We start from the raw sequence: 13,494 nt of genomic DNA, 5'->3' as shown, positions 1-13,494 counted from the left end.
CGGTGAGCGAGCAAGGGGTGGCGAGGGAGGAACGGTGAGTGAGGAGCGAGCGGTGGTGAGAGAGGAACGGTGAGCGAGCGAGCGGTGGTGAGGAGTGGTGAGAGAGGAACGGTGAGCGAGCAAGGGGTGGCGAGGGAGGAACGGTGAGTGAGGAGCGAGCGGTGGTGAGAGAGGAACGGTGAGCGAGCGAGCGGTGGTGAGGAGTGGTGAGAGAGGAACGGTGAGCGAGCAAGGGGTGGCGAGGGAGGAACGGTGAGTGAGGAGCGAGCGGTGGTGAGAGAGGAACGGTGAGCGAGCGAGCGGTGGTGAGGAGTGGTGAGAGAGGAACAGTGAGCGAGAGAGCGGTGGTGAGGAGTGGTGAGAGAGGAACGGTGAGCGAGCGAGCGGTGGTGAGGAGTGGTGAGAGAGGAACGGTGAGCGAGCGAGGGGCGGTAAGGACAGCGAGCGGTGGTGAGCGAGGAACGGTGAGGAGTGTGAGCGGTGGTGAGGGGAACGGTGAGGAGAGCGAGCGGTGGTGAGAGAGGAACGGTGAGCGAGCGCGCGGCGGTGAGGAGTGGTGAGAGAGGAACGGTGAGCGAGGAGCGAGCGGTGGTGAGGAGTGGTGAGAGGGGAACTGTGAGCGAGGAGCGAGCGGTGGTGAGCGAGGAACAGTGAGGAGAGCGAGCGGCGGTGAGGGAGGAACGGTGAGGTGAGCGAGCGGCGGTGAGCGAGGAACGGTGAGGTGAGCGAGCGGCGGTGAGCGAGGAACGGTGAGTGAGGAGAAAGCGGTGAGGAGAGCGAGCGGCGGAGAGGAGTGGTGAGAGGAACGGTGAGTGAGAGAGGAACGGTGAGTGAGGAGCGAGCGGTGAGGAGAGCGAGCGGCGGTGAGGAGTGGTGAGAGAGGAACGGTGAGTGAGAGAGGAACGGTGAGTGAGGAGCGAGCGGTGAGGAGAGCGAGCGGCGGTGAGGAGTGGTGAGAGAGGAACGGTGAGTGAGGAGCGAGCGGTGAGGAGTGGTGAGAGAGGAACGGTGAGTGAGCGAGGGGCGGTGAGGCAGGAACGTACAGGGGAAGTCGGCCTCGTGGAAGTGGAACACCGGCTTGGGGCAGGTGGTCCCCTTGATCTTAATCTCCTTGTGCATGCGGAACTCCTCCACCTCCCTCTGCACACGCACACACGGCAACAAACACAAGGTTAACAACGGTGCGAGTGTGCTGTGTGTATGTGTATGGTGTGTGCTGTGTATGTGTATGGTGTGGTGTGTATGTATATGCTGTGTGCGTGCGTACATGCTGTGTGAGTGCGTACATGCTGTGTGTGCGTACATGCTGTGTGAGTGCGTACATGCTGTGTGAGTGCGTACATGCTGTGTGAGTATATGGTGTGTGTGCGTGCGTAGATGCTGTGTGCGTGCGTATATGCTGTGTGCGTGCGTACATGCTGTGTGCGTGTGTACATGCTGTGTGCGTATATGGTGTGTGTGTGTGCGTATATGCTGTGTGTGCGTGCGTGCGTATATGCTGTGTGTGTATATGCTGTGAGTATATGGTGTGTGTGCGTATATGGTACATGCTGTGTGTATATGGTGTGTGTGCGTATATGGTACATGCTGTGTGTGTATATGGTGTGTGTGCGTATATGGTACATGCTGTGTGAGTATATGGTGTGTGTGCGTATATGGTACATGCTGCGTGAGTATATGGTGTGTGTGCGTATATGGTACATGCTGTGTGAGTATATGGTGTGTGTGCGTATATGGTACATGCTGTGTGTGTATATGGTGTGTGTGCGTATATGGTACATGCTGTGTGAGTATATGGTGTGTGTGCGTATATGGTACATGCTGTGTGAGTATATGGTGTGTGTGCGTATATGGTACATGCTGTGTGAGTATATGGTGTGTGTGCGTATATGGTACATGCTGTGTGAGTATATGGTGTGTGTGCGTATATGGTACATGCTGTGTGAGTATATGGTTTGTGCGTGCGTGTATGGTGGTGTGTGAGTATATGGTGTGTGCGTGTGTGTACGCTGCAGGCGCGACGCTCACGGATGGGCGACGCAGCACGTCAGGGTGCTCCTTGTAGAAGTTCTTCTCGAACTTGGGCAGCTTGGCGAGGTCCCACTTCACTTTGCGAAGACGCTCGCCCGGCTGCCCAAACTTGCGCAGGCCCCCGCCAAACGAGCCCCCACCGCCGCCTCCACCTCCTCCGCCAAACCGGGAGCTGGAGCTGCCGCCATATCTGCGAGGGGGAGGAGAGGGAGGGGGGGGAGACGCACGGGATGCGCGTGGCGGCCGAGAGAATATTTTTGGTTTGTTATAAAACCTGGGAGGAATCCGCGGGAGCTGTCAAAACAAGTTCGTCGTCGCAAGATGTCCGGTTGGGGCGGGGGGGGGACTCGGAGTTAATCAGAGTATGTATTTTACTGGTAGGAACGAAGTGAACCAGCCTACAATAGATTATATCGTCCGTCCGATGTCCGATTAGGTGTAGCAACATCACCCCCTACTGCAAACACTTGGCAGGACCCTACAAAAACCTTTACACTCAGTGAGGCTTTCCTGGCTAAACAAGTGTAATAATACATTATGTTTATATTCATTGGTTATTCGTTCCTACCAGCCCACCCCGCAGGGACCTGTTCCTGGAGGAATCCGACAAGACCCAAAGCTCTTTCACCCCCCCCCCACCCCAAAACAGATGTCCACACACAAAACTGCGTTTGCCGTGGGTGTGACGGTCTGGCCCCGTGCCCCCAAACTGGACGTCTGTGAGAAACACAGAGACAAAGAGCTTCATAGCTCTTCGTATTCATGTTAGTTTCAAAAACCCAACCATAACAAAAAAATCACATCTCCATCTTCTTGGTTCTTTCGGTAAAGTCACGTAGAAGGGAAGTAATAAAATAATAAAAATAAAACATAATAAAACAATTCTCACGACGTTTCGGCCACAACGCAAGCAGCCGTCCTCAGGCGAAGAATGAGAACATTATCAAGCTAGGAGCTTATATAGGTGTTGCGAGGAGGAGCGCCTTAACAAAAGAATGTGCATATGAAGAGGAATTTAGCATACCAATGGACAATGCGTAGGAGGTGGGCGGAGGGGTTTCAAAGTCCCATTATGCCCATGCATTATGCAGGATCAACAGCACCACGGGGGGGCGCAAGGAACAGCGTTAATAAAGGAAAGGAATGTTAGTGATATGTAGCTGCATTTACCAAACAACCACGTAGAAAACCAAAGTAAAAACTACATAAAAAAAAACTAAAATATAGTCACGACTCCGTGACGTCACGTCAGGGGGAGGGGCATTGACGTCACGTCGGGGAAATTGACTCCGCCCCCTTCCGGCCGCTCCTACCCCCCCCCGCCCAACCGCCACCGCCCCCCACACCGGAAGTCACGTGGCGCGTTGCCAAGGGAACCCGGCAGCTTATGTAACATTTTCCTTTCTGTCGCTATAAAGTATTTAAATTGCATCATGTTCAAGAGTGAACGGGCGGGGGAATGATTTAGACACGTTAAATACATATTTATAAAAAAAAATTATAATCTACCTTATTTTTGCGCGCGCGCGCGTGCGTGTTACGAGGCGGGTAAACATCAATGCCACGAACCAAAGTGGTGAAGTATGTTCAAAAAGACAAGGCAACTCATTTGAGGCCCAGTCGACCTAGGGGAGGCCCGGTCCGCGAGAAGCATGGTCAAAGGACCCCCCCCCCACACACAATCGATAACCTACGCCGATTCTATCCAGCAGTGGATCATTCCATAACACTTAAACATCGTGGCAAACAAAATTCCTAAATAAACTTACAAAGAACCTCCCCCCACACACAGAAACGTTTCTAATTAACCGATTACAACATGGAGTTAGCCTCACCGCATGTTATATTTACACTACATAATTTTTTTTCTCTAAAAATACAAATCACATTTTTTTTTCTCCACACATTTAAACATTATCCCCACTTCCCCTAATTAAAAATTAAATCTGTGCGATAGCACGACGTTGACTGACAACTTTTTTAAAGGTCGGGATGTGTGTGTGGGGGGGGGGTTAGAAAGCCGGCTATGTGTGACCGGCTTCTTGACCACGTGTCTCGCTGCCGCAACTCAACCAAATCAACATTTTAAAAAAATTTCAAAGACATTTTTAAAACCTTTTACAAACATCTCCACCCTACACACACACACCCCCTCCCCCACAACTATAACATTTGTAAATCTTTAAAAAGAAAGCTCATAGGCATCAATTAATTATTTATAGGAAAGCCGCAGGCTTCAGTTTCGGCCGTGGGCCTACCCACGCGTTACCGGCTTGTTACAAAAACACTTACAAATGTACCGACACTTTAAACAATAACATCACCACTTGTATTATAATCAACAGCGGATTTACATCATCATCGATCGGACATTGTCCATCCACTGCTGGATGAATGCCTCAAAAAAATCAATTTTGACGGCCGTTAGCAATTCGTATCGATTAAAACGTCGTAAGTTTTAGTAACATCTCTACAAAATTAACAATTATTTGCACAACCTTACATTGTACAATTGTTACCGATCCCACGACCACCCTTCTCCGCTGATAGATGATTATATAACCGTGACCTATTACTAAAGCGTTACGTAACCGTTCTCTGTACGTTAACAGGCGACGGTTTTAAAACAAACGTAACGATTAACATCACATCACACACAAGTTATGAGTTATAATAAACATTACATTGTCACAAACACACAAAAACACACACAACCCCGCCACAGGGTTAACAATAATCCACCCCCCCCCCCCTTTACACCACAAACTCCTCACACAAATTTATAAAAATAAATTATCTCCAAATCGTCGTTACTCTTTAACACCCCCCTTAAACCCCCCACCGCCACCGCCGCCGCCGCCGGTGTCAAGACAAAACACCGCGACTAATTAAGAGTTTTGTAAAAAAAACTACAAATGTAAAAAAAATGCATTAGAAGCTTTCGTGACTGCCAGGAAATCCACACTCTGTGGCTCTTTTGGTAAAGTCACGTGGTTACAAACAAAATAAATTACGTCTCATTTCAGTTCTAACTACGCGACTTTACCGAAAGAACCAAAGAGTTTAATAAGAAAATGTTTAACAGAAATCGGTGACGGCAGCCATTTAACGATTATTAAAAAAACAAAGATGGCGGCCAGGCGCCATTGTTCGTTCAATGGCGGCGGCGGCCGCGAGGCAATCGACCGGCGGCGGTCAGAAATCCCCAAAAGGTTTCGCTCGAGGGGGTCAAAGTCACCCGCGAATAACATTTCTGACGGAAAACCACGCACGGCGCGTCCGACCATGCCACCCGTTTAGAATTTTAAAGCGAAAAAAAAAACGCAACAAATATGGGTTTTTTTTCTTCTAACAAATTAACAAAAAAGGCGGGGTTCGAGGTTTCCTCACCCGCCTCCGCGATCGCGCGAGCGATCTCTATCGCTCGAGTACCCAGGCATGGCGTAGTTGTTGCTTGGTGGTGGTGGTCGAAGAGGTTGTTGCTGCTGCTGCTGCTGATGCCGGCGATGGAGGTCGAGGAAGGAAGGCGGGAAGGCGAAACACGCAAAGAAGCCGGCCGGCAAGATCCCTCCGCCGCAGAAGCGAAAAAAATAGTTCCGCCCGCTTTGTTTTAAAGATTAAAAAAAAATTTGCTTAAAGTTAACGCGGAGATTTCTTTTTTTAAATTAAATAACTTAATCCCTAATTACGACTTTATTTAAAGAAGACTTTTTTTTTCTTTAAACGCAACCCCCCCCCTTTTAAGTAATCTCCGCTGCGGCACTCGTTCTCGACGGCGGATTAATTTGTTCCCTCGCGCTCTCGACTGTTGTTGGTGGTGGTGGTGGACGAGGCGGTGATGCGGCCCGCGGCGGATGTTGAAGAGAGGAGTGAGCGCGAGGACCCGGACCGAAGTGAGGGAGCTTGGGGCACGTCACGTGGCTATTATAGGGGGGGGGGGCCCTGGCTCCTCCCCCCTCTGGCTCCTCCCCTTTCTGACTCCTCCCCCTCTGGCTCCTCCCCCTTCTGACTCCTCCCCCTTCTGACTCCTCCCCCTTCTGACTCCTCCCCCTTTATTACTTCCCCCCCTTCTTCCCCCTCCCTCCCCCTCTCCCCCCTACCTCCTCAGCCCCCTCCCCCTCTTTCTCTCCCCCCCCTGCTCCCCCCACCCCCTCCTTCTAGCCCCCTCCCTCAACCCCATCACCCCCTCTTTCTATCCCCCTCTCCCCCCCTCATCCCCCCTCCCCGCCTCATCCCCCCTCCCCCCCTCATCCCCCCTCCCCCCCTCATTTCCCTTCCCCCCACTTCTCCCCCTCACCCCCCCCCCCTCATCCCCCCCCTACCCCCTCACCCCCCTCACGCCCCTTCTCCTTCTCCCCCCCCCCTCATCCCCCTTCCCCCCTCACCCCCCCCCCTCATCCCCCCCTACCCCCTCATCCCCCTCCCCTCTCTTTCTCTCCCCCTCCCCCCCTTTAGCCCCTCCCCCGCTAACCCCCCCCCCCCCCAGTGCGCCGGCCAACTCAATGAGTGACGTCATCATCGCGCCACACCCACTCACCCCCACCCAGCCCCCTCCCCTTGGCCCGTGACGTCACCACCGTGCCCGTCCCCCTCCCCTCCCCCAACCCGTGACGTCACCACCGTGCCCGCCCCTCCCCCTCCCTTAACCCGTGACGTCACCGCCGTGCCCGTCCCCCTCCCCCTCCCTTAACCCGTGACGTCACCACCGTGCCCGTCCCCCTCCCCTCCCCCAACCCGTGACGTCACCACCGTGCCCGTCCCCCTCCCTTAACCCGTGACGTCGTCGCCGATGTCCCGCCCCCTCACCCCCTCGTTCGGTGACGTCACTGCCTAGCCCCCTCCCTCACCTCCCTCGCGCCCGTTAACGTGGGAGCACGTGACGCGCATGACGTCATCACGCTTTCATTTTTCGATTTAAAGTTTGGTTCTTTCGGTAAAGTCAACACGTAGAAGGGAAATAATAAAATAATAAAAATGAAACATAATAAAATAATTCTCACGACGTTTCGGCCACAACGCAAGCAGCCGTCCTCAGGTGAAGAATGAAACACCAGCAAGCTTGGAGCGTATATTTAATCTGGGTTGGAGGGGGAAGAAGAGCGCACTGACACCTGAGGACGGCTGCTTGCGTTGTGGCCGAAACGTCGTGAGAATTATTTTATTATGTTTTATTTTTATTATTTTATTACTTCCCTTCTACGTGACTTTACCGAAAGAACCAATAAGATATCAAGAGGAATTTAGCATATTAATGGGAAATGCGTAGGAGGTGGGCGGGGGGGGTTTTCAAAGTCATATGATGCCCGTGCTTCAGCTGCAGGATTAGCAGCATCAAAGGGAGGGGATGGGGGTAGCATTAACAAAGGGAAGGAGTGTTAATAGCATGTAGCTGCAGTTACTAAACAACCACGTAAAAAACTAAAGTATAAACTACATAGTATCATCAGTATACTAAATATACTTTCCAATAAGTTGAGCTACTAACAGTAGGTAATACATTACAATTCTATGTCGCAAAAAATATAATATGCTTCCAGCTAAACTTTTTTCTCTTATCTTCTTCGTTCTTTCGGTAAAGTCACGTAGAAGGGAAGTAAAATAAAATATTTTTATTATTTTATTACTTCGATTTAAAGCTTTAAAGCTTTCGTGACTGCAGGGATTCATCTTCTTGGTTAATAAAATAATAAAAATAAAATATTTTTATTATTTTATTACTTCCCTTCTACGTGACTTTACCGAAAGAACCAAGAAGATGAATCCCTGCAGTCACGAAAGCTTTAAATCAAAATTTATTTGATTATGTTTTATTTTTATTATTTTATTATTTCCCTTCTACGTGTTGACTTTACCGAAAGAACCAAGAAGATCTTTTCATTGGTTGCGAAACGCTGTGTGGAAGCTACCTGGTCAATCACTACACACGAAGCTTCAGCTGCAGGATTAGCAGCATCAAAGGGAGGGGATGGGGGTAGCATTAACAAAGGGAAGCAATGTTAATAGCATGTAGCTGCAGTTACTAAACAACCACGTAAAAAACTAAAGTATAAACTACATAGTATCATCAGTATACTAAATATACTCTACAATAAGCTGAGCTACTAACAGTAGGTAATACATTACAATTCTACGTCGCAAAAAATATAATATGCTTCCAGCTAAACTTGTTTCACTTACATCACACGGGTCTACCCCGTACTATATACTGCCATAGACAAACCCAACATTAAATTATATACTGTATTACTATACACCAGAGGTGGGACAAAGTCATTGTTATGCAAGTCCAAGTCGAGTCGCAAGTCATCAAATTCATGACTCGAGTCTGACTCGAGTCCAAGTCACATGACTCGAGTCCACATCTCAGAGGTGGGACAAAGTCATTGTTATGCAAGTCCAAGTCGAGTCGCAAGTCATCAAATTCATGACTCGAGTCTGACTCGAGTCCAAGTCACATGACTCGAGTCCACATCTCATAGGTGGGACAAAGTCATTGTTATGCAAGTCCAAGTCGAGTCGCAAGTCATCAAATTCATGACTCGAGTCTGACTCGAGTCCAAGTCACATGACTCGAGTCCACATCTCAGAGGTGGGACAAAGTCATTGTTATGCAAGTCCAAGTCGAGTCGCAAGTCATCAAATTCATGACTCGAGTCTGACTCGAGTCCAAGTCACATGACTCGAGTCCACATCTCAGAGGTGGGACAAAGTCATTGTTATGCAAGTCCAAGTCGAGTCGCAAGTCATCAAATTCATGACTCGAGTCTGACTCGAGTCCAAGTCACATGACTCGAGTCCACATCTCATAGGTGGGACAAAGTCATTGTTATGCAAGTCCAAGTCGAGTCGCAAGTCATCAAATTCATGACTCGAGTCTGACTCGAGTCCAAGTCACATGACTCGAGTCCACACCTCTGCTATACACCACTCTATACCTTCGACTATAATATTACCCTAAGTATTATTCTACCCACCCTACTGTATACATCACACGGGTCTACCCCATACTATATACTACCATAGACAAACCCAACATTAAATTATATACTGTATTACTATACACCACTCTATACCTTCGACTATAATATTACCCTAAGTATTATTCTACCCACCCTACTATATACATCACACGGGTCTACCCCATACTATATACTACCATAGACAAACCCAACATTAAATTATATACTGTATTACTATACACCACTCTATACCTTCGACTATAATATTATAATATAGAGTGGTGTGTAGTAATACAGTATATAATTTAATGTTGGGTTTGTCTATGGTAGTATATAGCAGAGGTGTGGACTCGAGTCATGTGACTTGGACTCGAGTCAGACTCGAGTCATGAATTTGATGACTTGCGACTCGACTTGGACTTGCATAACAATGACTTTGTCCCACCTATGAGATGTGGACTCGAGTCATGTGACTTGGACTCGAGTCAGACTCGAGTCATGAATTTGATGACTTGCGACTCGACTTGGACTTGCATAACAATGACTTTGTCCCACCTCTGAGATGTGGACTCGAGTCATGTGACTTGGACTCGAGTCAGACTCGAGTCATGAATTTGATGACTTGCGACTCGACTTGGACTTGCATAACAATGACTTTGTCCCACCTCTGGTATATAGTATGGGGTAGACCCGTGTGATGTAAGAGAAACAATTTCGATTTAAAGCTTTCGTAACTGCAGGGATTCATCTTCTTGGTTCTTTCGGTAAAGTCACGTAGAAGGGAAGTAATAAAATAATAAAAATATTTTATTTTTATTATTTTATTAACCAAGAAGATGAATCCCTGCAGTCACGAAAGCTTTAAAGCTTTAAATCGAAGTAATAAAATAATAAAAATATTTTATTTTACTTCCCTTCTACGTGACTTTACCGAAAGAACGAAGAAGATAAGAGAAAAAAGTTAAGCTGGAAGCATATTATATTTTTTGCGACGTAGAATTGTAACGTATTACCTACTGTTAGTAGCTCAGCTTATTGTAGAGTATATTTAGTATACTGATGATACTATGTAGTTTATACTTTAGTTTTTTACGTGGTTGTTTAGTAACTGCAGCTACATACTATTAACATTCCTTCCTTTGTTAGTGCTACCCCCATCCCCTCCCTTTGATGCTGCTAATCCTGCGTAATGCACGGGCATAATGACTTTGAAAACCCTCCGCCCACCTACGCATTTCCCATAAATATGCTAAATTCCTCTTGCTATCTTCTTGGTTCTTTCGGTAAGGTCACGTAGAAGGGAAGTAGTAAAATAATAAAAAATAAAACATAATAAAATAATTCTCACGACGTTTCAGCCACAACGCAAGCAGCCGTCCTCAGGTGTCAATGCGCTATTCTGCCCCCTCCAACCCAGCTTACATATACGCTCCAAGCTTGCTGGTGTTTAATTCTTCACCTGAGGACGGCTGCTTGCGTTGTGGCCGAAACGTCGTGAGAATTATTTTATTACGTTTTATTTTTATTAATTCCATTCTACGTGACTTTACCGAAAGAACCAAGAAGTCGAAATAGATGTTAAATGTGGGAGCCAGAGGATATCCCTGTCGCACCCCAAGGTGTACAGGGAATGGCTCCGACTCCCGGCCACGTAGTTTTACCTGGGCCCGCTCACCATCACTGAGGCAGACTCCATCTCCTCAGCAACCCGCGACCACCACCCATCCTTGCAGAGCCTCACGGCTCTCCAAACCTCCGAGCGAAGGCTGCAGTAAACCTCATTCTCTGACGTGGGATGCTGTAGGCGATTAGAGTGGGCCTGTCGCTTTTTCTCACCTGAACACTTCCTCTGTCAGCCAGGGTCTCTGGGGAGGTCTGGACCACGTACCCAAAGCAGCCATTGCAGCTGCATGAGTCACAGTCCTAAACCTCGCCCATTTAACCCTCGACATCAGAAGTGGGGGACGATGCCAACCCCAGCCGCAAGCGATGATGAAATTCTCACTTGCAACTTTCATCAGCTAGCTGAGACCAGGCCACCTTAAGTTCGAATGGGGTCCTGGGATTACACCCACCACCGGAGTGGAAGAATGGCAGGCGCATCTTACAGATGACAAGTCGATGGTCGGTGGGCAGATCAGCTCCACAGTAGGTCCTGGTGTCAAGGACATGGGCCTGCATCCGCTGGTCCGTCACTATGTAGTCCAACAGATGTTCTTGCTTGGACCCGGCATGCATCCATGATGTTGTGTGGATGCGCCGATGCCGGAAGAGCGTGTTGGTAATTACAAGTCCATGGGCTGCACAAAAATCTAGCAGCCTCCTACCGTTGTTATTGAGCTGATCTGGCCCATGCCTTCCAATCACTCCAGACCAGGTGCCAGCATCATGACCAACTCGGGCATTGAAGTCACCCAACAAGATGACTCTGTCCCGAGGGGCCACTTTCACCAGCACCTGTGCCAATCACTAACTCACACTCAGTCACTAACTCACATTCACTCACTCACACATAGTCACCAACTCACACACTCAGTCACTAACTCACACAGTCACCAACTCACACTCAGTCACTAACTCACACCCACACACACTCAGTCACTAACTCACACAATCACTAACTCACACAATCACTAACTCACACAATCACTAACTCACACAATCACTAACTCACTAACTCACACACAGTCACTAACTCACACTCACACACACTCAGTCACTAACTCACACACACTCAGTCACTAACTCACACACAGTCACCAACTCACACACTCGGTCACTAATTCACACTCGCGCATTCACACTCACTCAGCGAGCCACGACACTGGCTGTGTGGAGTTTTTAGAAAGTTTATTTATTTGTGTAATGACAACTAAACATAAGGGGGGGGTTAACACGACCGCACACAGCACAAAGGGTGGCAGCGGCCATCTTTGTAAGGGGTGGGAGGCGGTGGCCATCTTTGTAAGGGGGTGGGGGAGAGGGGGAGACAGCGACCATCTTGGCAAGGTGCGCCTACGTCATTGGCCGAGGGCGGCGACATCGTCGGCAGGAAGTGACGTCACCCGCTAGGACCACGCCCCCCCCCCTCGAACACACTTGCCCCCTTAGAAAGATGGCTACCGGTTAAGCATTTCCACCCCCCCCTCTCCTCCTCCCCCTCTAGTCACCCAGCCAAACCCTTCCCCCCCCCACACACACAAAATCTATCACTGAGAGCCTCCCAACACAACCACCTCCACCACCCCCTTTGCTCACAATCAGTACAGGAACAAGAGCCCAAACCATCAACCCAGCCACCACCACTAACAGGCCCCACCCCTCCCCTACTTAATCCACCACTCCCTACCCCTTCCTTGCCCTCCCCCCCCCCCACTTAATCCACCACTCCCTCCCTACCCCCCTCCCTCCCTACCCCCCCCCCCACACAATCAGTACAGAAACAGAGCCCCTAACCATCAACCCAGCCACCACCACGGTTAACAGCCCCCTATAACCAATCTCAACAAATCTCTTAGCGAGTTAGCCTCACACCCACCCCCCCCTACAATTCTCGTTAGTGGGGGGAGGGGAGGAAGTGGGGGGGGGGGCACTTCGCCCCCCCACCTTACTACCCCGCCTGCCCCCCTTCTTAAAAATTTACTTTCCAAACCCACAAGCTGCCCCCCCCCCCCCCCGAGCCAATCACCGTTTAGCACGGGCACCCAGCCAGCCAGCCAAAACCACCCCCCCCACTTCAAAATACAACCGCGTTCATTGCTCCACACAGAGTTAGCGAGACACAGACTAGCCCACCTCACCCACCCACCCTCACCTCACTCACTCACCTCACTCACCCCCACCCACCTCACTCACTCATCCACCTACCCATCCTCACCCACCTCACTCACCCACCTCACCCACCCACCCACACCTCACCCGCTGTTCATGGTGGTTGTATGGGTTTCTCAGTTATCTCTGCCACCCGCCCACCCATTCACTCACTCATCCACCCACCCACCTCACTCACCCACCCACCCACCCACACCTCACCCGCTGTTCATGGTGGTTGTATGGGTTCTCAGTTATAATCTCTGCCACCCGCCTACCCATTCACCCACCTCACCTCACCCACCCAGCTCACCCACTCACCCAAACCTCACCCGTTGTTCATGGTGGTTGTATGGGTTTCTCAGTTATCATCTCTGCCACCCACCTACCCACCGCCGCCACCACCACCACCACACAGACACGCGCACACACACTGACATACACACACACGAAATGTCTCCTCCCGGAACAGCTGATCCACCACTCAACATCAGAAGTTGTACCTCCCCCCACCCTACCCAAATGAACAGCATCACAACAGGAGAGCCACCCACCCACCCCCACCCACCCACCAACCCCCACCCACAGAACCAAAAAAGTTGTCACCAGCGTCACCACCAACACCCCTCCCTTAGCCACCAAGTGACGTTGACGTCACCGCTGCGCCTGTGCCAGGCTAGGTGCACCACTTTGA

General features: G+C 49.8%; 1 protein-coding gene across 3 annotated transcripts in view; it reads right to left on the bottom strand.

Annotated features, from left to right (window-relative positions):
- The window catches only part of LOC144952658 (putative ATP-dependent RNA helicase DDX17), a 30,870-nt gene extending 24,927 nt beyond the window's left edge, over nt 1–5,943 (bottom strand). For 2 of the 3 annotated variants that reach the window (XM_078883132.1, XM_078883135.1), the window contains exons 1-3: nt 5,422–5,943; nt 2,029–2,221; nt 1,044–1,140 (exon numbers count right to left, since the gene is read on the bottom strand). In XM_078883132.1, coding sequence (XP_078739258.1) covers nt 1,044–1,140; nt 2,029–2,221; nt 5,422–5,471 — 340 coding nt within the window. In that variant the 5' untranslated portion in view covers nt 5,472–5,943. The remainder of the gene's footprint in view (nt 1–1,043; nt 1,141–2,028; nt 2,222–5,421) is intronic. The other variant, XM_078883133.1, reaches the window with a different exon arrangement.
- Nucleotides 5,944–13,494: the final 7,551 nt, after the last annotated feature.

This window comes from Lampetra fluviatilis, chromosome 69 (genome assembly GCF_964198595.1).
Source record: "Lampetra fluviatilis chromosome 69, kcLamFluv1.1, whole genome shotgun sequence".
Taxonomy (NCBI): Eukaryota; Metazoa; Chordata; class Hyperoartia; order Petromyzontiformes; family Petromyzontidae; genus Lampetra; species Lampetra fluviatilis.
Note: the sequence above shows the minus strand (reverse complement) of the source record. Positions and strands in the feature narration are given on the sequence as shown.